At 42.7% G+C, this 25,154-nt stretch overlaps 1 protein-coding gene across 12 annotated transcripts in view; it reads right to left on the bottom strand.

Annotated features, from left to right (window-relative positions):
• PPFIBP2 (PPFIA binding protein 2) overlaps nucleotides 1-25,154 on the bottom strand; it is a 1,806,653-nt gene that overhangs the window by 329,020 nt on the left and 1,452,479 nt on the right. For 10 of the 12 annotated variants that reach the window (XM_069623590.1, XM_069623589.1, XM_069623593.1 and 7 more), the window contains one exon: nucleotides 3,608-3,640. The exons of the other annotated variants lie outside the window; for them this stretch is intronic. In XM_069623590.1, coding sequence (XP_069479691.1) covers nucleotides 3,608-3,640 — 33 coding nt within the window. The remainder of the gene's footprint in view (nucleotides 1-3,607; nucleotides 3,641-25,154) is intronic. 12 annotated transcript variants of the gene reach the window in all.

The raw sequence follows: 25,154 nt of genomic DNA, 5'->3' as shown, positions 1-25,154 counted from the left end.
CGCCTGCAAAAAGCAGGCGTTAAATCCCCCAACCCGCAAAGGGACCTCGTAGTAAGGCGGTAAGGATTTACCGGTACCGGAATTTTACCGGTACCGGTAAATCCTTACCGCCATCCGTGTAATGAGGCCCATAATAATCAGGGTTAAAGCATTCTACACATTGGGGATGAATCTCAAAGCATTTTTCTGTCCATAAATGCCTTTGTGTCCTGAAGAATACACAAACTGCAAACGGCATAAACACTGTTTCCAAAATGCAAACAAGTGTGCCTGCAAGTTAATGGGCAAGGAATTTTCTATTGTGTTGAGCAGTCCTAGGATTTATAAGTAACTTCATTTTGTAGACTTTTTCCCTACAAACATTCATTTGAACTTTAACCCAGGGACATAACCCTATTAGAGACGTATCCTGCATTTCCCCTTCAATGCATCAGTTCTCCTTATCCTTGGATACTTTAGTATCCCTCCTAAGTTATCCTTACTCCCACTCTTCATGTATTTTGTAAGAAATAAAACTTTATTTGAGCCTTAAAGTGAGCCTCTCATTGGGCCTCATTATAAGTTTGCTGGTCCGGAAACATTCACCAGCACCCTTCATCCGGACTAGCAAACTGTTTGCCTGCTGTGGCCGATGTGCCCTACAGGTCTAACCCTGCCGGACGCATCGGCCACGGTAGGCAAACACTCCTCGAAAGCGCTGACACTGTTAGCAGCAGTGCCGCCGCTTCCATATACCTACTCCCATAGAGTCTTATGGGAATGGGGATTTACACTTTGCCGGCGCCTAACTTCCCGGGCCGCCGGAGATGTAATCTCCCAGTGGCAGCAGGAGGTCAGGCGGCAGTCATTTTTTATGGGCGACTACCCGCTGGTAGCACGGCAGGGTTACTGCCGGACCCGTAATGAGGCCCATTGTCTGTTTCCTCCCTTGTGTCACATAACCTCGATCTTAGAAAGAACTTGACCCACCAACTTCAACTTGCGCAGAATACAACAAAACCCAAGACCTCAAAGTGCTCCATTGATTTGCACTGAAACACAGAGTAACTTTCAAAACACAGTGGATATTTTGGAATAAAGGGCCTTTATACCTTGCTAGTGTGGAGTGCTATCATATGCTTGTTGAGAAATGTGTTGTGTTTAGAAACCACTGACATCTTGACACAGATTGTTCTGCCTAACTATAATAAAGCCAACTCTGAAGGTGGTAGGGTTTACGTCAGGTGTATCTATTCAGAGGTATGCATGGGTTCGGACTCCTGTATGGGAAAGGACATGATCATAATTATATCAACATGATACTGTAGTGTCTTAGTATACTAAGATAGACTGCCAAAGGATTAGTAAAATCCTTCTTTCACCAGGTAAAAAGGAAAAGATTCAGCATTACAGTTCCGCTAAGTATTGGGCTTCTTTTCTTTCTAACAAGTAGAACCAAACACATCAAGACATTGGGTCTCATTACACGGTAGGCGGTAACCATGGTGCTATTAGCGCCATGGTTGCCGCCGGTATTTTACCGTGTCCGCCTTGGTGGATGGCGGAATTACCGCCCTACTCCAAGGTGAGCAGGGGTGGTAATTCCCCATTCACCAAGGCACTTCCCCATTCCCATTTTTGCCCCCATAGGGCATAATGGGAATGGGGAAGGCGCTAATTACGGTACCGCAAATTGCGGTACCGTAATTAGCTCCAAGGTCCCTTTGCGGCACCCTACTTTAACGGCTGGTAAAACCAGCCGTTAAGGTCGGGTCCTGCAAAGGGAACTCGTAGTAAGGCGGTAAGTGTTTACCGGTACCGGTGCCCTTACCGGTACCGGTAAACCCTTACCGCCTACCGTGTAATGGGGCCCATTGTCTTCCTGAACAATAAGCCCTAGCTGGTATTGAACCCATAAGACTCATCACCTTGAGTTTAAATTGTGAGAGAAGTATGATGGCCAAGAGCAACTCTTCAGTAACCAGCCCATTAGGCAATGGAAGAGAAAGCTGGAGAACTGCAATCCTCTACTCCACCTGCTTCAGAGAGTAGATCTTGATCCTGGTGAAATTCCAGAGTTTTACTGCTGGTTACATAAAGGAACCCCAAAAAATAAAATTTGTGACTGAAAAACGCGATCAATCAGAATGGACAATTCTGTGAAACTCTGGTGATCATTGGAAGGGGAGGAAATGCACTCAATAATCTTTCTGCAGAATAAAGACACCCCCTAAGGAATGATGTCCCCAGACTATCGAGGAGGTAGAATCAGGCAAACTTAAAATGCTTCTTGTGTCAAATAGGTGCACCTGGTGTTGCTCATGGGCTACTTTTATATTGATGTGACTGTATGCTAAAGTCTACTCTGCATTCATCTATAGTAATCAGTCATGATTCGAAAGTGGCAATGATTAATATTTGATTCAAAGCATAGTCAGCCAGCAGGGAGGGTTGTAACATAAAATACTTAATTCTGTAATATCCAAGTCTCTTATTGTACATGTTGACATGGTAATCTTCTAGCAGTGCCCAAAACAAACAAGGAGCTACACATAGGCATCAACTGAGTTTGAGCTAGACCAAGAACTGTACAGGAAGCTGCCATTGCACATCATTCAAAAAGAATACAAGAGTACATTTGAAGACTGTGTGGACTTGAATCTCATTCAATGCCTGACCCAGCTCAATCCATATTTTTCTTTGAAACTTCCAAATTCTTTCCATAAACACAGTTGGCCAAAAAACAGCTTTGAACTTATGTGTGACTACTAACTGCTGCAAGGAATTGTGATTAAAAAGGACTTCATAGTTTAGACTGCTGACCAGATGTCCGAGCTGGAGCAACATGGGCTCCATCTCAGAACTTTATTACCTCAAGCTGTATTCCCAGTTAGCAACTATTTAGCCACCTGGCATCGTGGAACCCACTTCCGATAGTGACTGCAGGTACAGGATGTCTTTTCTCTGTGAAGGTAACATTTCCTAGGTGCATATATTCCCCGCAGTGCATCCAGGGCCCTTTTATGCCCGAGTTTCCTCTTGACTCTTAACCAAAATCAACACACTACCAGCACATATAGAAGAATAAAAGACATTTTGTTTCATCACCATATACTTGATTGGCAACGAGCACTAAGACAGTACCTCTCCAAAAAGGATTATGAACCTTTGGTATCAAAGCCACACTGAGTACAAGGCGAGGAGAGTCCATACCACTGAAAAAGGAGGCATTGAATTCTCGCAATACTGTAAGCTTAGGGGACAGGGTTGTTCACTTTTTCAAAATGGATTACAGAGTCTGGCCAATGGTGGACATTTGATTTAGGGGGCAGATAATCCACTGAGGGTACACAATGGGACTGAATACATTCGTCCCTATGCAAAAATGCAACGGGGCTGAAAGCTGGTGCAGCAGAAAAGAGGGAGCAACAACCTACTATTGAAGTGTTCATCAGATATACATTTATTTTCATAAAGAAGCAATGCTATTGTGTTAATATTTTAAAGCAGCCTGTTCTATATGTTAAACACTTTGCTCATGCAATATCTGAATATTTATCTGCATTATTTGTTAAGAAATATAGTCATAGCTGACAATTTCAAGCATTAGCCTTAATTACTACAATACCTAATAATGGTGCACTTGCACTTCTGCCGAAATCTTCAATAATTCCACAAATCAGAGAGCCACAGGAGGAAGGAAAGATGGCATTCCAGTAAAATAAGGTTGTAGAAAAGCAAAGAGTAAATAAGCAGGTATTAGAGCAAAGTAAAGTCGAAAGCAGAGAAGAAAGGCTAGAAACAGCAACTTAACAATTGTACAGAATGTAAAGTTACATTTGTGTGAAAGATGGAAAAATGCGTTTAAAAGAAACGTTTTCTCATCAAATTTTCATGGCATGCTACAAACACAAGTCAAATTCGATTTTTTTTCAAAATGCTTACCTGAAGACCAGCTACACTCTGTTCCTACATCAATATACCCATCTAAAAGTGTGCCTTATTTTTCTATACCTCACTACTATCCAACGTATCATACATTACAGTATATTTGTACCTGTACATGATTCCATATATAGATACTTCTCTAAGGATGTATGTGCATTGAGGACTGAGCCTATGCACGTCCCCATACGCAGTGTGATCCTTAGCCTGAGACACAGCATCTCCTTTTCCAATACTCTGCAGCTCCAACAACAAAGGTCATCGCCAATTTATCCTGAAATCCGAATTCTGAGGCCGATTTAGTCTGTATGGTTCATGGTTACAAATACTTCAATGTTGATTGTTGTTTAAAATGTAATGAACACCAACTGTCCATTGTGATATGACCGGTTATTTACAACGCGCTTAATACCCAGAGGTTCCTAAGCGCGGACCGGGGATCGAACCTGTGTTGCTTTGTGTCGTTTTGCTTCCAAGGTAAGCACGTTGCCCCAGAGCTATCCTCTTGAGACAAGCATAATGATTTGTGCCTACAACACTTTTTTTTTACTTTTACTTAATTAATTTGTAATGCGCAACCATGGGCCCTGAGGCATAAGGGCGCAAACAAGACAAACTAACGAGAAAAACAGACGGGACAGAGTCCCGGCAGGTCAAACCAAGCCATGAGAGCATGACCTAATGATAGATCAATAGAAGAGACAGGTCTTGAGGTTCCTCTTGAAGACCGTCAGGGAAGACTGTTGTTTTAGGAACAGCAGAAGAGAATTCCACAATTAAGGGGCAGCGAGAAAAAATGTGCCATTCTCCACCTTCTCTAAATTTACAACGTGAGAGCATCAGAAATGTTTGATTGCTGGACCTCAAAGACTTGCTACTGACCTTCTCAATGATGGAGTCTTGCAAGTAGGTAGGCATTGTACTCAGTCTACATTGAAAAACGATGGCGAGTAATCTAAACTTAGCTCGGGCCTCTACTGGGAGCCAGTGTAGGGCACGCCTGGCGTCTGACACATGATCGCGGCAGGCTAAACCAGCAACAACCCTCACTGCTCCATTCTGAACAACTTGGAGTCTGCTAGAATCAGCCTTGCAGAGACCGACCAGGAGACTATTGCACAGACATATTTGTAGAATATAAAGATTTGTGGTCATTGTATTGTTCATAAAAAATAAGAAGTTTTTTGCAAAGCAGCTAGGAAGCCCCTCTGGTGCCATCTGTTCCCATTTGTCCCCTTCTCCTATATCATAGAGCACTCTATCAGAAAATAATTTATAGGGATATTCTAGGTTTTGCTAATAAGCTTCACTCAGTAAGACAAGTGTAACATTTGTATAAAGACTACAATATATATGGAAAGTGATAGGAAATGCACATAGCAACATTTTAACAAGAGACTGTTCGTGTACACATAGACCTGAAGGAAAATAGAGAATTTAGGCACAGAACACCATTTGTTTCTATACTTAGGAGCAGAACACAGCTTCATAGTGTTTTCACATGTTTCCTTAATGGACAGATAAGCAGGCACGTGATTTTTTAACATGTGGCCTTGGGGCACTTTCTAATTCAGCATTTGGATGCACTGAAGATGGAATATGTCCGAAATGCAATGGCCAAGAACGGTTAGCCTCGCTAAAAATTGATGGGATATGTAGACGCCAATAAAATAATTGTTTTATAATTATGACAAAGAAGGTGCAAAGAATGGTCTTTTTTTTTTGGAGAAAAATTATATAAGTTGAAGTGTACAACTAGTTCTATGGGGGTGCAACCAGTACCTTGGGAGGTTCCCCAAGTTTTTTCCTTTGTCTTAACATTTTAAAAAGCGCCATGTTACAGTTTTAGGACAATTAAATATATCCTTTATCTAAAAGATTTTTTGCAGAGGATACACACACTTTTATCTTTCAAATTATGCTGTATTTTAGAGAGGATCACAGTCAGATTAAAACCAACGTGTATTGTTTTTGTGAATATCAAGGCAATGTTTAATTTTGCTTTCTAGAAACCGGCTGGTTGGTAGTCCTGCTGGGCCTGGGAAGTTGTGACAATATGCACAAACAATAACAATTTACACACATGGTCCTCTAGTCCTTTACAAGGTCTGTCAGAGGGCCATCAAACCTTTTCTGCATTCCCCACACCGCCCCAAGTATGTAAAATCCATCCTTGTACTAAGCCAGTCCACACCTCAGGGATGCCTCTGTCACCTCTGCTCTCATTCTGCTTTTACCACTAGAAGAAACAAAACAGCACCCCCTACTCATTGATGTTTGTGTATTTCTCGGATTGTGCTGCTGTTTTAGAACGGATGGGGTGGCACTAGCTAACAGATGGCGAAACAGAAAAAGAGTGAGGTAGATACAGAACTTTGATAAACAGAAAAAGAGAAAGTGAGACAGAAATCGCTAGATCGACGTATGATGCACTGTTTACATCTAGTGCTTAATATTCATCAACAACAACACTAGTGGTATCTTGAATATGCAATCTGTATAAGAGCAGCATGACACTCAAAACATTTAAGAATATTCTTAGCTAAGTGAAGGATATTGACTAAAAATAAAATATGTGCCCGTTTATATGAATGCTGTCTTATAGCTCCAAGTTTTTTAATTCTTCACCTGATGCACATCTCTGCTGGTCACCCAGGGCACATCTCCATTTCTTCAGAAACAAAGCAATTATCTAGTCAGTGGAGCTCTTAATTGCCATAAAGAGCACAAAAACAATCCATTATATCATCTAACGGAGCTGAAATTTCTTAGTCTTCACTGCTTTGTAGGAAGTGCATGCTGGATATAACAGACCGAAGACTAAGATCACCACCCGTGACATGAGGGAATAAACAATTGCCCATGCCCTGGTCTCGCGGTGAGAAGCTCCTCCACTTCCTTCTGAGAATCATTTTCCTCTTGCTTCCTCTGAAAGCTAGTCCAAAACTTCCAGAAAGCTAGTCCAACATCTGGTAGCGCATCTAGTTCTTTGCATAAAACATTCTAGCGGTGGAGCTTTTCAACAAAAATAAAAACTGCATTGTTAGATTACATTTTCATCGTTATGCTAAATCACCCTCACCTGTGACACCAGCACTTTTTACTGGACTTGTGAATTATTTGTCTATGTTCCTGAGTGAGTGGGCACCTTTTTTCCCCACTCACCCTTTTCTTTTACTCTTTCCATGGAAGTCATCTTTATTTTTGGAATCATACTTTCTTATAACTTTTTGGGCATCTACTTTTTTCTTGTATCAGAACACAGCACTTTCTCTGCAGTGCTTCCAGGGAGCCCCTTGGGCTTCCCTTTTTATTTTCCCTAGGGTTCCTTCTGTGAACTAATGTTCCCAAGGGTAGGAGGATAGATTCTATCCTTTCTACAATCCAGATTGTGACATCAGCACACCCCACCTTATCTGGAGTGCTACGAGGTTACATAGTATCCCTTTTCTCAATGGTTCTGTAACATTTCTTTTACAGTCCTTTACTTAGCTTGCAGAACAAGGCTAGAGAGAGATATTTTTATCCTCTCTACATGTTATATTGTGAGATCATCACACCCCATCATATGTGTAGTACTGAGAGCACCCACTGTATTCCCTTTCTCACTGCTCCTCTAACATTTCTGTTACAGTGACAAGCATACCTTTGTGCCTGGTGGCAGTAAACCTGTTCGATTGACTTTTATTTGTAGTTTTGTGTGATTTTTATTCACAGGCTGTCAACCCAGGCGCGGTAATGCACAGAAGGGTCATCATTCATCCAGGCTGTATTCTTTTTTTGCCATTTTTCATGTGCTTGTCCTCCTGCCGTCCTGGGAGGTGGCGGTCTGGTTTGGTTTTTGTCTTTGGTGGGAAACCTTTGTGAAGCCCACTGAGGCTCCAGAGCGTCTGTGAAGACAGGAAATGAGGGTGGAATCTGAAACTCTGCAGCCCTTTGTGTTCTGGCATGCCTGCATGGAACCAGTCCAAAATGACAGGCTGGCTGTCCTGAAAGGAAAAGCCACCCACCAAAGTTTGAATGTAGCATTTTTGCTGATTGGATGGTTTCCTGGATAAATGGCCTGGATCTGTAAGCTTTAGACAAGCCAACCACTAGAGCGGATCTGATGAGGAAGGAGAGGGAAAGGAGTGCTGTAGCTGATTCAAGTGACCGGAGATGCCTCCTGTGTAACCGCTGCCAGTGCTGACCCCTTTTTCCATGTGACAGAGGAGCCCCAAAGACCATTACTCCGACCCTTAGGCTGGTGGGACCAATTAGTCTTAAGAGGACCAGCATTTTGAGCCATCCCACGATGATCTGTGCCCTCCCCGGGCTGCCAACTGGCAATACCGTGGGAGCATGAGGCTGAGTGCTGTGCAATATCTTCCTGTGAATAAATCTCACTGGACCTTTGATGGACCCCTGTTGGACCTCCAGAAGGAAGATTCCACTCTTTGAAGTCCCCTCTCCAGAGTGCTGGACTGAGATAGAGAGGCATATCAATCACATGACAACCGTTCTTCATCTGATACGTTGGAAAGGGTGTCAAATCCACAGAGCTATGAAAGCACAGAAGAATACTCTGCTGGGAGCCTTTTCTCTCAACTGCTGCAATTTTCCATCCAGTGTCCTTTCTTTCATCACCATGACCAAGAATACAGAGACTGCGTCTTGTGCTGCTGCATCGTGAAGGCGTCCGTCTGCAAGCTCTTCTTCACTGCTGAGGTACTGTGTGGCTTAAGGTAATACTTACCTAAAGTCTTTGTATCACTCCTGTGTGGCTAGGGTGGCGATTTGTGTAGTTGGGAGTTCACCCATGCCGTTTGCCCAAGCCTAATGCTGGAACACTTCTAGGGGTCCTTCTACAAAATCCCTGAACACTTCTACCAACTCTAAAGCCTGTTACTTACTTGTTGGCTGAGAAATCCTCTGGAACTCAAAATCGATTTTAAATCAAAATAGACCCTTTTATATTGTAAAACAGCCTCTCTGTACCTTTAGTGGGGACACTAACAGATGTCTCATTGTCACCCTCCATCTCTGTATTACTTTTTATAACACGTTGAAATGACTGACTTTTGCAGTTTGTGCCTATTCCTGTTCTGCCTACAGCTGGCCCCTGGACCACCAGTGTCCCCCTTCTGCCTCTGAAAACACTCATGCCCTAGATTAGGGAAGGACTGCTAAAGTATAAGGCCTCAGTAAAGAAAATATAACATGTGTTGCAAAGTACTTACTTGCTATGTGTTAGTGCTTTAACTGTATGTTCCTAAAATAGAATAAGTTACAAGTGCTACAAAGTTACTACTTACCTGTGAATGCCTTGATGCCATTCTGAAAAGTATTACAATGCTATTTACTTACCTTTGAATTGTGTTCCACTATTCTAGAATGTAATGTTGGTGGTATAACTGTATAATTGCTTGAAACATAATCAGTTTTACAATGTCCTACCCATAAGGTCTGCTTACCTTAAATTACATACTGGCATTGTAAAGGTGTAATAATGTGGTTTTACTCACCTTGAATTGCATACTGGTATTCTAAATGTGGTTAATAGTTTGGTTTACTTACCATAAGTATTGTGTTGGTTTTTATATTGTGTTTGTGACTTATAATAGTACTTACCTCTCTGAAGAATTCTATTTGCCTGTGTGTATATAAAATAAACCATTATTTCTACAATACACCAGTGTATAAGTGTATCTTTGGACCATATGTATGCTACAAGTTCTTTGTACCTTCCTACAGACCCCTCTCCCGCCTAAGATAAGCCTGGCTGCTTTGTCATTGCAACCAACATACTCGGTGGTATACCCCTGTACGAAGAGTTGGAGTTTCTGTACAGCCGAAGTTATAGTTTAAAAAGTCCCTTTGGGTGGACTTTAGAAAAACTGTCCTCACATGCTGTGCTTTAGCACCTTGAAGCATCTGTTGTGCTATATAGAATTACAAATAATGATATCAGACCAAATAATCAGACTGACTCAAGGAATATGACAAAGTACTATTTTAGTCTCATTTAATAAAGCAGGGTGAACTCGCAGGAATTGGACTGATGCATGCACACTCACAACTAACATTGATTATGCAAAGGTCTTCTACCCCAATATGCGTCATCTATGATGTCATTCTATTTAACAAAATACAAAACCTATCGAGGGAAAGTATTGGTTAAGGGAACATATCTACTTTTAGAACATATAAGAATTAGTGCATCATTGGCTATCGCTTATCTGTAGGGCAAACCTTAAACTACCTCTACATACATACAGTACTGATTATAGCAGACTAAAAAGCAGTGGATTGGTCTATGCAACAATATATGTTAGGTTGTCCCTTAAACCCACTGAATGGTTGGCATACTATCCCAACCTTGGACTTTCAACTCTTAAGCAGCACCTACGTGAAAAAAAAACCTAGGTGTTTCAATCCAGTCAGACTACTCCCCGTTATCCCAATGATTCCATCATCTCTCATCGGTCAGCCATAAACCAAGGTCTTCTGTTTGCAGTTGACCTTGCAGCCTGCTCACAGTCCTTGAAATTTTAAGGGAGTGTGAACACACCACTATCTTAGTCTGATGCTCTAATGAATAGCCCTTGTTTTCAATTCATGAGTCACGTGTGAAGAGACAACAAATCTGTCAATTTCAGCCGCCTATTTACTGCTATTGTATTCAATTATGCAGGGTGCTGTTGCTCCTCTTGGCCTCTAGAGACTTGCTGCTCACTCTACCTTGCATAGATTTCATACACATAATCGTCCAATACTTTGGCTCTTGCAGATGTTTTCTTCTTCTTCAAGGAATGTCCCACATTCAGAGCTTATCCATGTAACTCCCTTTGTGCTCTGTGCTATCCCTTAAACTAGTATCCTTAATTTTGGGTCAACCTCATCGTCGGCTCTGTACACAGAGCTGTTCTCCTGCATCTCCTGATTCTGCAGCCTTGGCCTGCCTCTGTGGTAGCTTGGTTGAATTCGACATGCACAAGTGTCCATTTTCCTATGATGGCTGTCCTTGCCGCATTATATTTTTCTCTATAGCAAGCCTCTTTATTTTTGCTTTCTACCTTGCGTTACTGCGTATTCACAGTTATTGGTCAGTAAATGACTTCATCTTTTTGCATTCACGATTACATTAGCTTTAGGTACATATCTCTCTTGGTGATTCAGTTACACCGTTACTCTCAAGCATTTTGATATAGGTTCAGCATAGGTTCATATATCTTATTTATGTCATTACTCTGCCCTTTTCAGATTTCACTTAACTTATGTCCATGACATCCATAGGTGCATGCTGACATTATTCCATGTAGCATCCTTCCACAGTTTCAGTGCAAGGGTACATTCAATATGGTTATCTGAGTGCATAATGTCTCTCATACACAAGATGCGGTATGGGAACAATATGGGGGTCCCATTTACTGCTCTTCTGCTGTTCCAGTATGACGGTGGTGAGGAGTGGGAACTAGTGAGAAAGTGTGTACCAGCTCCTCTACATTCCCCCCTCTGGTCGAATTTTCAACCAAATTCTCTTCCTGCATGGTCTTCATCTCCTCTTTATTGATTTTCATCTTTCTTTTAATCCTGCTTTTTTGACGGAATCCAAATCTGTTTCAACCCCCACAGGTGACTTCCATTCTTTATATGTTCATCCACACTCCAGGTGACAGAAATCTCCTGATGGTGGACAGAATATCCAACATCCTACATATTTTTTATGATCCTTGGGATAGTAGAACCTGGCTCCTGGAGGTGCAAGGGCACTTTTCTTTATATTCTCACAGGTACTGGCTTCATTTTGCATCTGCTCACCCATTCCAGAGTCTATATCAATCATAATCTCTATTCCGATAGCTTTTTTGGCTATTTTCTTACATTGTCCCAAGATGATCCTAATGAGACAGAATCCTAGCAACACCAACACTAGTATTGCTACAAGCATTTTAAAAGCATTTGCCAGCCAATTTGCAATCCATGACAATAGAGATGAAAACCAATCATCTCCTGCTGTCTCATCAGCTTCATCCTCCATTTTCATATGCAAGGTCGTCAACATAGTTATTGCCTCTGTCAGTGTTCCATTTCTCCATCATGAGATGGGGTGAACGTACAGCAAGCAGGCCGGATCTTGGCACACATGCCTCCTTCCACTGCTTTAATCAGGTCTAAGACATATATGTTATGGAGGGTCATCAGCCTGATGGCTCTCAATTCTTCTCTGATCGGATGAAATCCATTTATTGTTGCACTGATCGTGTACAGCAGCTCCCATCTTGTAATCTGCAGCCACTTGTCCTTTACTGTAGGTTGAAGTCCTGGAAAGAATATAGATGACATTACCATTGTCGTCTTGTTGAACAATTTATGTGCATCTGGAATATTATTATAGGCCTCCGTTGATTTTGTTGAGAAAAAATTCTCTCTCTTCTTCCTCAGATGATCATCCATTTTTGAAAATTCATAAATATGAAGATCATTTTGGGGGATCACCAATGCTGGAACATGTATCATTACCATGAAACCTATTCTTCCTCAATTCTTAGGCAACTGCATGTAAGCTCTGGATCCACAGGCCCAATATTGATCCATTAACACTGCAGTTTCTCCATTCATTTCTGGGACTTCTATTATCTATCCACATACTTTGTTTTCTCCAAACAAGATCAGACCATCATTCTTAAAGCATGTTGTTGCATTCCTTAGTGGTATTATAGATACAGGTCCTGCTTCATTGTTGACCCATGTGAGTACCTTCGAGTACTTGGCCCATGATGCAAGGCATTTGTCACTCACTATCTGCACTATTCTTGCTGATCACTAGCTGTGGTCTCTCTCCGCATCTTGGCTCTCCTGGTTTTTCAATAATTTCTGAACAATTCAACTTCTTCATGTGAACAACCTCTATTCGTTCTCCAATCTGGGAAGGATACATATGTTTCTTGCTTGTCCATCCCTAGTCCATCACTAGTCCATTTTCCATCCTTCTTGTTTTTCCATAGGTGTCTTCATATGAGAATGCTAATTTTGATCACCATCGTAATATAGCCCATTTTCCTTCAAATTGTCCTCTGGTTGTGCATGTGACCAGATGACAGGCATTTTGCACCATTTGTAGACATTTTGCCTGCAATAAATGTTCTTTCCGCACTCATGGCATACAGTATTAGGGAACAAACATAACAGTTTTTGTCTGACGTTATTTCTCCCACCTCTTTCATGTGCTGGTACCATTGGTTATTTTTTAAATGAATCGAATTGTCAAGATACATATTTATACCTTTATGATTCTCCTCAACATCGATTCTAAATCAAAATAGACCCTTTTATATTGTAAAACAGCCTCTCTGTACCTTTAGTGGGGACACTAACAGATGTCTCATTGACACCCTCCACCTCTGTATTACCTTTTATAACACGTTGAAATGCCATAATAATGAGGAGAAAAACCCAAATCATAATACCAAATGATATCACCATCAATATTCCATGAAAACCTATTGACTTTCTGGATGGTAGTGAATCTCAGATTTCGAAGCCTCTCCATTTTGCGTTTACTTTAATATTCAAATTTGTTATCTCCTTTTGAATCACTTTATATCCAAAATTGCAATATAATTGCTATTATCACTCTCCAAACAATACAATTATTCTTGGGATCTCTGAAAAATGTAATATTTACTCCTCTTCGTATTAGGGCTGGATAAGACTGTAATATGTAGGAAAAAATAGCATACAACTGTGTATTGTTAAACAATAGCTATCAAACGATGGATGATACTATTCTTTCTCCTTCAAACTTCAGATTCTTCTCTCATTGTCTCTTTTTTCCTATCCAAAAAAGAGTTCAAGGATAGCTGCAAGTCAATTTTCTCCTCATCGAATTTGGACAATGTCAATCCCTAATCTAAATACCTGATATGCTAATCATCCTCTTTATCTTTGCTTCTACTCATTGAACGAGTCACTACTTCTCTTGCTCCACTTTGATGGGTCAGCACATGCAGAACTACTTCTCTTGCTTCGCTGCAGGCAGCTGCAGGAGGGGTCAGTGTTTTCACCTTTAGCGCGTTTCATGTCATGTAGATATAGCCACTCTCTTCATCCAGATACAAACTTGGAGGTTTTAGCAAATCTTCTGTTTCAAGAGGTTGATTATCTTTATTGCTTCTTTTTGGCCCCTACTTTCTGTTCTTGATCTGTTGAGAAGTTTTTAGGTAATCGAGCAGCTCATCTCCTAATGACTTTGCAACACTGTAGGCATCAGTTCTTACCCTAGTTTGAGGTGCAAATGGGGTTCTCATACAGCATCCAGTCACCAACTCATGCAGAGTTAGATGGTGATCAGAGCCAGGCTGATTTGTTAACGCATACAGAGCTAGGGGTAGGCAATGTAGCCATGCCTTCTTCAGAGTCATCTTCAGCTAGGCTATTTGTTCCTTTAATAATCCGTTTAATCTCTCACAGATGCCATTCGCCTGGGGGTGATAAGTGGAAGAAAACGTGTGTTTGATACCTAGTAGGAGAACTATTTGCTCGAACAGCTCATTTAAAAAATGCGGTCCAATGTCAGACCGCAAAACTTTGCACACTCATCACCTGGGAAACACCTCGTGTACAAGGAACTTGGCAGCACATGAGGCAATTTACAATGAACTATGACACATGCTCTAATAGATTGGGAGAGAACCATTCTTCTGTAATTGAAGCAGCAAGACTCTCTCGAGTCGTATGTGCTGGGTAGTGAAGCTGCTCCAGCGCTACTCTCAATAATGCTAGAGGCATGAGTGGCTTTCCAGTGCTATACTGTCTCCAAATTGCCTCAATGGGGGATAAAGAACACCCCCACTTTCTCCATAAATCCTTTTCTTCTTGTAGAGCTCGACCTTGTATCTCAATTATCTGGACAATAGACAGTACGTTACAGCCTTCCTTTGCTAAAATGCATCATCTCGTCATCTGTTTACCATCTTCTATTTCCAAACTAAATATGGGTGGATGATAGGCTACTTTTTTAGCCTCTAAATCTCCGGCTTTCTTTCAGCAGGAAATTAAATCTGTTTGACTGCTACGGTCAATGGGAGACTTAATGCTTCTATAAGCCTATCCAATAGGGCTGCATGTTGCACTGGGGTGCCATCTGCTGTGAGGAAGCCCCTCCTTTTCCATGACAAACCTGTGTGTACAGTTGATGTCACATATGCGGATTCAGGGTACACTGTCACTTCATCATCCACAAATCTCTGTAGCGCTTTAATGAGTGCCACTAATTCTGTAGCCTGTGCTGAATAATTTGCAGACAATCTCATTCTCGTCACTACCTCAAATTCACCTTCTCAATTCAGCGTGACCACCACTGCTACAGTATGCCCTTCCCCAGTTGTCTGGTCAATTTTTGAAGAACCATCTATAAAAACAACTTCCACCCCTCCCAAGGGAATTTTCTCTAGCCTGGGGAATATCATTATACCATTCAGTATACGTTGAGCAATCATGTACATAATCATCCTCTCCTACTAGTTCTGCTTTAAACATTGGTGGATTTAATGTCTTGCATCTAACAATTTTAATCGCAGGGTGGAAATAATTACCTCATACCCTGATGCTCTTTGTGTGGTCAATGTACTTTTGGGTTTCTCTAAAATCACTAGTAATGTATGTTCTACAATCATGTTATTGGGCAGCCCATTGTTATGCTTGAAGCCTTTTCAATTGTGAATGCAGAAGCAACTAAAGACTGCACACAGGGATAGTGTCTCTTCATAACTGGACCGAACATCCCACTGTAAAAAGCCAATGGTTTGTGTCCATGTCCTCATGTCATCTTCTGTGTAAGAACTGCTGTCATATCTTCTCCATTTGAAGGGGGGAATAAATACAATTCTTCATTGTAATCTGGGCTCCCCAATACAGGGGCTGTACGGATTGCCTTTTTTAATTCCTCAAAACCATCAGTCATCTTATCTGTCCATGTTATTGTGCTTTTGTCCACCTGTGCGCCTTCAAGCCCTTTTAACAATGATCTAATGTATGTACTGTAATCAAAATCCCAGGCTCTGCAATAGTTACATAAGCCTAGAAAATGTTGTATTTCCCTCACTGTTTTAGTTGCTACGGTTTTCATGATTGCTTCTGCTCTTTCAGGTGTCACTTTTCTACCTTCAACTGTCTTATATACAAGACCTCTTCTTGACAATATTGTAGCTTCTCCTTGTCTACCTTGTGTCCTTTCTCTGAGAGTATAATCATGAGTTTAAATGAGTCTTCTCAGCATCTTTCTTCTGTCTCACTACACACCAAAACATCATCCATGTGCTGGATTATTATGCTTTCGAGTTGGACATTACCCAAGTCCATCTGGAGACTCTGTTAAAGATTGGAGGGGACTCACAGTACCCTTGGAGCAAATGAGTATGTTTCAGGCGGGTATTTCTATATGAAAAGGAAGTCAAGTCTTCAAAACAAAACACATGTTTTAAATCTGTAACTGTGAAATATTTGGCTTTAGATGGGATGTTACACTGTATTGTCGCAGGATTTCAAACTAAAGGAAACTCAGCTTCAACTATATTGTTCAGGGGACAAAAGTCCTGTATAAATCTCCACGAAGGTCGATTTTCTCACTGAATACACGGCCATGTTATGTTGCGAATCAGATGGTAGCAATATTCCTTGCTTCATCAAAGCAGAAATGGCCTCAAATATACCTTCATCTGCCTCTCTGGACATGGGGTATTGCTTTGCATGTGGAAAAAGGTGCTCCTGGTTTAAGCTTGATTTTAACTACTCCTACTCCTTTTAATAGACCCACGTCATATGGACTCATGGCCCATAAGATATATGGCACTTTCTCTAAATCTTCCTGGAAAAATAATGTTTCTTTTTTACCAACGCCATTCTCTGTGGTATGTCTCTACTCTCTACATTTATCCAATAAGCGAGATTTAGGAAAAATATTAATTAATCATCTGAGTAATCATCTTTAAACAACTCATCTGTCAAATCGGTCATCCTATATCCTTCACTGAGGGCTTTCACTGTTCTCCATCCTCTTCCCTCATCATCTGTTCCATGAAGAACCACCCTTTCCTCTCTGACCACTGCTGCTTCTTAATCCAACGGAATAATCTGCCCTTCATCATCAAATAGGGATTTCTGGTCCAAACCAAAACTCATTAGGTATTTTTAATAGTTTACCTATCAATCTGGGTAACCACAATAATAAAACAGTCCATCCATTCAAGAATACTTCTGGGTCCAAAGGGACCCCCTTGATGCTTTCTGGCCTGTAAAGGCTAAAATAAAGGTTCTCATATTTATATAATGTATCCCTGGAGTGGAAAACACTAATGCTGCATCAGTAAAAGATATTGTCATGTTATTTCATCGTGAGGTCACACCCTAATATGTTAACCGTCGTTTTCCTAGAATACAATAAAGGCATAGACATGTCATGTTCTCCTACAGAGATTGCTTATTTGTCTGTGAAAGGAACCAAGCTCATCGCCCCAGAGAATCCATGTGCATTCATTGCAATACTTGACATTGGATATTTCCCCTCATGGACACAGGAAAGAGTTGCTCCAGTGTACACATGACATGAAAATGTCTTGCCTCCTATCGTCAGCATGATACTTGGTTCCTCTTGGGGGTCTGGTGTCACTGATAGTACTGAACACATCCGGTCGCTTTGTGAGCTGTCCAATTGTGGATATAAATTCATCCATGTACCTGTGAAAGGATGTCATCTTACCACAGTCACGCTCCCTAATTTCGGTGCAGGTGCTTGCTGGACTCCTGTAGTCATATTTCATTGTGGCACCATAGCCTGCTGTGTCTGTGCTTACCAAGTTTGTACCCGTTGTGCCTGCATGGGCCCTTGCTGTGATTGCCCTTGTGGCGATTGCATTTGTAATGGCACTTGCTGCATTTGCAGCGTATATGTCTGAACCTGCGTGTGATCTTGGGCATACCATTCCTGTGGTTCTGTATTATATTGCAGAGTATAGCCCATCCACCCTCTTGGAGCTTGCCAAATTGTCTGCATGCCTCCGCTGCTTCTACATATTCTGGCTATGTGTCCTATTCTTCCGCAATTCCAGCATTGTTCCGACTGTGACATTAAATCTTCCTCTTCCCTGAGGGTTTTGAAATCCACCTCAGTCTTCTCCTCTAGGGCTATTCCCGAGCTCTTGGTGCTTTTGGCTGTTTTCGATGTGGAGTGTTGAATATTGGTGGTGGAGCGGACCGAAGCCTTGTCTTCTGACGTCTGGCGTTCGGCTGAGGGTTTGGACACGGCATCTGTATTGTCCTTTGACTCTCGGGGCCTTTCGTGTGGTGATCGGGACATCGAGTGCCTTAGGACAGAGATTCGGTGGACCTCTCCCTTGACACTGTTTGTGGGCGTTTGGTCGATGTTGCCATCGAATCTTGGCCCTTGGCTATGTGTTTAGTGCGGGGAGTAGTGTGAGTGCTACCACCGCCGGGTGTCGGCCTCGTAACAGAGCCACCAGCCTGTCTGTTGTGGTCCGGAGCTTGCACTTGGGAATCTAACTTTTCCCCGTTGCCTTCGCCTTCCGAAAAAGGCAGCGATGCTGCCATCGCTGGAGGCCCCCTCCACGTCCATGGTGGCCTCTGCCTGCATGGAGAGATTGGCCCAGCACTTTGTCTTTCGGTCTTTGAGCGTTTTAGACTTGAAGAGCTTGCAAACTCGACAATGGCCCTTGTCGTGGTCCCATGCTAGACAAAGATTGCACAGCCGGTGCTTGTCTACCCAGGGAAATGTCAACTCCTGGACCCTCTCGCTCTTCAAAACCCCCTTCCTCCTCACCTGATTCTTCTGTGGAAGATTTCTTTCTTCATTCCTTCTTCTTGCGAGTCCGTTATTTTGAGATGAGGAATGGTCGTCCCCAAAAAGAAGCCACTCTGGGACCCTAAAACGACTGGTTAACAGGGGACCCCCTTCCGGGATACGCCGGTAGAGAGGAAAAAAGCAGTGCGAAAAAAAACCTCTCTGAGTGTTGAATGGCCGGTACAAAGGTAAGATGTCTTGCTCCTTCTGAAGATTTGGAATGTTCGTCAGGCGAGTGAAGGCTTCCCAGAATTGGAGGAATGCTACTCTGAGACATGGAACTGGAGGATTATCCACCGTAGGCAGCAGAATCCAGGGAGCAGAGAGGAAGCATAACAAGACTCCGCCACAAGGAGAGCGGAAGAGAAAAACTAGAGGTAAGAGGGAAACTAGGGCTACAGAGGAATCCCAGAAAAGCGGTAAGTAATGGAGAGTCGGAAAGAATAAAGTAATCACCGAGAGAGAGAGAGAGAGAGAGAGAGAGAGAGAGAGAGAAAGAGAAAGAGAGAGAGAGAGAGAGAGAGAAAGCGAGACTAGGAAAAGGCAGCAGCGCTCACACCACGATAACGAAACCACATCGGTAGGCGAACGGCGGAAAGAATGCAGTGGGAAATTAGAAGCAACGGGAAGGGCATGATGGAAAAGGAAAGCTGGAAGAACCACAGAGAAACTACTAGGCACAAATGCTAAAGAGGGACGAGAGAGCGACATCACCCGGAGCTGCTCAATACACAATATTTCAGCGTGGACTTCAAGAAGAACTAAAAGATTAACTTGCTCGTTTAACTCGTCCAGAGACTTTATCAGATTTGTGGTCTACAATGTTACAGCTAAACTTTCGAATATCTGAGAGACGATCTGAAAGACGAAAAGGACGTCCCTTCGCAAATATACCTGAGATGCCTACCACCTCCTCACCTCTGTGCTTAAGGGAAGAACCCATGCAGATTGGAACTACACGAGGCCCACTCGCCCCAGAAGAGAGGAAGAGAAGGAGGGATAATAATCTTTGTATGTACTGTGGGTCTGAACAGCATATGCTATGTGACTGTCCAGATGTGCCTCCAAGAAGGCCGGGAAACGACTGCCCTCGGAACCAACAGGGACAGGTTACCAAGAGGGAACAGCGAGTCCTTACGTATCCATGTCAGTTACCTTGGTTACCTCGGCAGGCGACAGTCGTCTGATGGTGGTAGCCATTCAACTGAAACTGCAACAAACACAATTTAATGTCTTGGCCCTTATTGATTGTGGTGCTGCCGGATGTTTCATGGACAATGTCTGGGCCCATAAGGCTGGAACCTGGGCAAAGTACTACTTTATTCTAAATTTAATAAAGCCGGGTCAACAGGCAGACATCAGACTGATGCACACTCACACACAAACTTTTATAACACAGAGGTCTTATACCCCAATATGTGTCATCTATGATGTCATCCTACGTGGCAAACTTATTAGTGGGAGAGATTGGTTAGGGGAACATATCTACTTATAGAATACATAGGGGTTAGTATACCATTGGTTGACGACCATCTGTGAGGCACGTCTCAAACTACCTCTAAATACGCATAATACTGATTATACAGAGGAAAATGGCAGCAGATTGGTCTATGCAACATTGTATAGCAGGTTGCCCTATAAACCCACTGATTGGTTTGCATACTCACCCAACCTCGACTAGCAGCACATAAGCAAAATGAAACCCAGGTGCTTGAATCACATCATCTTACCCCCCACTTTCCCAATTAGTCCATCATCTCTCATCAATCTGGTCATGAGCCAATGTTTCCCATCTGTAGTTGACCTTGTAGCCTGCTCTCAGTTCTGGGACATTCAGGGGAGTGTAAACTCGTCACTACCGTGAATCAAGGCTTATTGAATAGCCCTTGTTTTCAACTTCCGAGTTACATGTGAAGAGAACATGAATTTGTCCATATCTACCTCTTATTTACTGTTATTTGATTTAATTATATTAAGTGTCATTGCTCTTCTTGGCCTCTAGAGACTTGCTCACCCTACCTTGTATAGACTTTATACACTTTTAATTGTCCAATCTTTGGCTCTTGCAGATGTTTTCCTCTTCTTTAATCTAAGAGAAATATGTCTCGTTCATGGCTTATCTATCTACCTCCCTTTGTGCTTTGCAGCTATTCCTTAAGAATATCATCCTTGATCCCAAGCCAACATAGACTCCTCTTTGTTTTGCACACAAAGCTGTTCTTCCAGCATCTCCTGACTCTTCAACCCTGATCTGTTTCTGAGGTAGCTGAAGTTAATCTCGACACAAGCTGGTGTCCATTTTCCAATTATGGCCGTCCTAGCCATGTTTACATTCCTCTATATCAAGCTTCTATGTGACTTTTCTACCTTGTGTTACTGCATATTTACACTTCTTGTTTAGAAAGTTACTTTGTTTTCTTTTGCATTCATGATTACTTTATCATTTTATATATGTTTCTCTTGTTACTCCAGTTACATCATCTCTCAAGTATTTTCATATCATTTCAGTATGGCTGTATATACATCACTCTGCCCTCATCAGGTTTCACTCAGCGTTCCATGATGTCCAATGGTGCATGCTGACATCATTCCACACAGCATCCTTCAACACTTTCATTGCGAGGGTACATTTGATACAGCTATCTGAGTGCATATTGTCTCTCGTACACTCAATAAAGCATAGGAACAACACATGTAGTCCCATACAGAGCAATTCTCCTACTGTTCCAATATGACAGTGGTGAGGGGGCGGGAGTTAGGGATAATGCGTCCAACTGCTCCTCTACACCTGAATGCAATGCCAAATAGCATAAGCCCCTACCATTGGCCTCTACGATCAGAGGTAGTGTTCGTTTAGCCGGTCAGGCACTAGGTTATTGCTACTAATTTCTTTCTAAGATCTGTAACAATTTATTTATGTATTGGTCATTTGTTAGTATTTTATACAATTAGCAACAACTGTTTCAAAGTGCCCACAGGTCAACAGGGTGGGGAAAGGGAAAGGCAGATAATAATTGAATTAATAATACAAACAAATAATGAAAATAACAGGGGGGGAGACACACCTACTATGCCTTGTGAGTGTTCAGAACATGCAAGTGCAGAGGGGAGTGGATTAAGGGAAAGGTGCTGAAGTGCTCATGGGGAAGCGCTCAGGGTAAAGTGCTAATAAGAGAAGAAAGTAAGTGCAACCTCCCCAGGGATGGTGAGCCTAGATAAGTGCAATAAATAGGCAGCGGCTGGGATGAGAGATGTGGAGGGTCAGGGCCCTGAGGATACATAAGGGCCCTGCACATCAGTCAGGCTACTGTATGATTAGCAGGTGTTAGGGAGAATTCTCAAAAATGTGCTAATTCCCTCTACCTTGGATTTTGAGGACTTGTTTTTTTTACCTGAAGAGAGTGTTACCCTTTTTCCCACTCTCTCGTGTATTTTGATGTGTTTTACCTCTGTGTTTTCTTTGGTTATGGAGTCTAACCAACTCCATAGGCCTCATCTTTTTCAATTGTGTCACACAGCATCCTCAATGCAGTGACACAGGAAAGCCTTCTAGGCTTTCCCAAGGTTTAAATAGCTTCTCTGGGATAAACTGTTTCCCAGAGTAAGTAAAGTGAGATTTACTTTACTAGTCTTTTAAATTCCTAGACCCGGCACACCCTATCTTACACTAGAGTGCTAGAGGGGTTACTTAGTATCCCCTATGTCTAGATACTCATGTAACAGTCAAATGTTACCCTTTCCTCTCAGAATGGCTGGTGGCAGTGGTATTACAACAAACTACCATGATTTTTCCGCCTGAAAACTATTCGTAGCTCCGGTAACGTTAAATCAAAGAAGCCATATTTTGCAAGATGGCGTCTAAGCCTCCTTTCTTAAAACAGGTCCCGGTCTTCTTTTTTTGCCATTTCTTTTTGCAAAGGTCCTTCTAGAGGTTATCTCTGTGCGCCAAACCAGGTTTGATCTCTTTTTTCATTCGCCCTTGGCGGGCTTCAGGAGTGAAACCCGCCTCTGGCGCCCGAGTGTCTGGGGTGGGCAGGAAGTGAGGTAGGTGCCCAAAACTCCCTGTGATTAGTCTAGCCTAGGAGACCCAAATGCACTCTGTGGTAATTGGCTGGCTGACTGTCTGGCAAGGACAGCCACCCTGCTGTGTGAGTGACAGCTCGGCTGGAATGAATGGGAGGGAACTGAATAAAAGGTGAGTCTCTTGGCTTAGAAGGCAGAGTCGACCACTGGACGAAGGAACCGAAGAAGAGCTTGAAGAGGACGACTGCTGCAACTCCTGGACCGTTGTTTGCCCGGTGAAGCCCTGCTGCAGGTCCGAATTGTCAAGTTCGCATCGACAGAGAAGCCCTGCAACGGACGACTTCTCCTTTTGAGTTGGTGGGACCAATCAACTCCAAAGTAAGCCCACTGGATACCCATCTCGGAGCTGGTTGAATTTCCTCAGAGTTGCTGCAGGAAACCGTAGGACCAGGCAGAGGGACACCAGCTTGTGTGCATTACTTACAGCCACCGGAATTTAAGTTTGCCAGTTGCAAGCTTTTTTGACCAGTTCAAGTGCAGTGCAGGAGTCCCCCAGCGTCCTCCCTCTTGTCCCCACGACTGAGGCACAGGAACAGCGTGATCTGCAGGAACTGCAGGAACAGAAGTCATCAGCTGCCTCTTTTTCTTCATTGTAAGGTACTGTGAAATAAGACAGAGTACTTACCTCTCGCAGTGAAAGTGCTTGACACTTTTGCAACTCGCAGGCCTAATCAGCTTGTGACTCAACATATGATTCTTCTTTTTACAAACTAATTCTGAGAACTTGTGCAGAGACTTTACCGTTTACTTACCAGAACCGCTTTATCGTATCCAAGACTTTAGACCATTGACTTTGGCCTAGCCTATTGAATTGACTCTTCTGGTGAATTCCAAGTATTTGCACTGTCTAAGAATAACTGTAACCTTTGATGTTCTAATAATAATCCTCTTGAAATGTATTCTGAAATAGTATTGAAGTTATTTGTCTGTGATTATATAGTTGCCTCCTTCTAATGTATATTTTATAACTGACAGATAAATAAAGTAATAAGTAGTTATCAAAGAAACCTTGAGAGTAAGAGTTTATTTGAACACCTGTGATTGTAGACCTCGGTGTAACATCATTATTGCTCACATTCCCCTTTTGAGATAAGCCTGGCTGCTCAGCTCCGCTACCAAAACTGTGTAGTACAGACCTATACCAAAGGTTGGTTTGCTTACACCTGTAGTCTTAGTTGTGTGTAGTGTTCCCAGAGGGTAGTGCTTACAAACCTTGCCTAACAGCAGGGAAGAGAGGAGGAGAAGGAAGAGGTAAAAAGTAAGGTCTTGAGGCTTTTTCTGGACTTAAGGAGGCCCTGCTCAAGATGCAGAGGGAGAGGGAGGCTATTTCACAGGAGCAAGCCTGCAGAGGAAAGTGATCGACCACCAGCTCTCTGTTTAGCAAACCGCTTCACACGCAGGGAGTTGGTGCCAGAGGAACGCAGGAGTCTAGAAGGGGAGTATTTAGTCAAGAAGCATTGAAGATAAGAGTGGTCCGAGGCCCAGGATAGCCTTGTGGATGATACAGAGGGATTTGAATTGAATCCGTGCTGAGACCGGGAGCCAGTGAAGGCTTTGTAGGGCAGGAGAGGTGCGGTCCCTGGGCTTAAGGCCAAGGATAAATCTTGCTGTCCTATTCTGGATTAGCTGCAGGGGTCGTAGAGTGGACGAAGGAAGCTTAAGGTGGAGGCTATTTTAATAATCTAGCCTGGAGAGAACCAGAGCACGGGTAACATTGAGTCTCTGGGGGAAGGTGAGGAAGGGTAGAGTTTCCTTTGAGAAGGAAGAGCTGAAAGAATGTCCTGAATATGAGGGATGAAGGAAAGGGAGGAATCGAAGATGACTGAGAGATTCCTGGCTTCAGAGAAAGGGACGGGGGGAGCCCATGTAGGAAGGCCAGAGTGAAGGGAAGAAGTAGGGACAGGGGACCCAATGGGGAGAATCGCTTTTTGCTGGCATTGAGGCAGAAGTCATTAGCAGTACACCGGGCCTGAATGGCAGAGAGGCTGTCAGGGATAGAGGAAGGTGCAAGAGTGTTGGTAGTAAGTTTGAAGAAGAGTTGTGTGTCGTCAGTGTAGCACTGGAAGTTGGGAGAGGAGGAAATGAGGCTTGCCAGCAGAGAAAGGTATATGTTAAACTGCCAAGGTGACAGAATGGAGCCCTGGGGTTGCCACAGGTGGAGAAGGAAGTAGGGGAGGAGAAAGGGCCCATAATGGTTTTGGAGGAACGGTCAGTTAGGAAGGAGGAAAGCCAGTCCAGTGCCCACTCCGAGATAGCAAGGGTATCATGGAGCCTTTTTATGAGGATGGAATGGTTCACTGTGTCAAATGTA

The sequence above is a fragment of the Ambystoma mexicanum genome, chromosome 11, assembly GCF_040938575.1.
Source record: "Ambystoma mexicanum isolate Mex_15411 chromosome 11, UKY_AmexF1_1, whole genome shotgun sequence".
Lineage (NCBI taxonomy): Eukaryota > Metazoa > Chordata > Amphibia > Caudata > Ambystomatidae > Ambystoma > Ambystoma mexicanum.
Note: the sequence above shows the minus strand (reverse complement) of the source record. Positions and strands in the feature narration are given on the sequence as shown.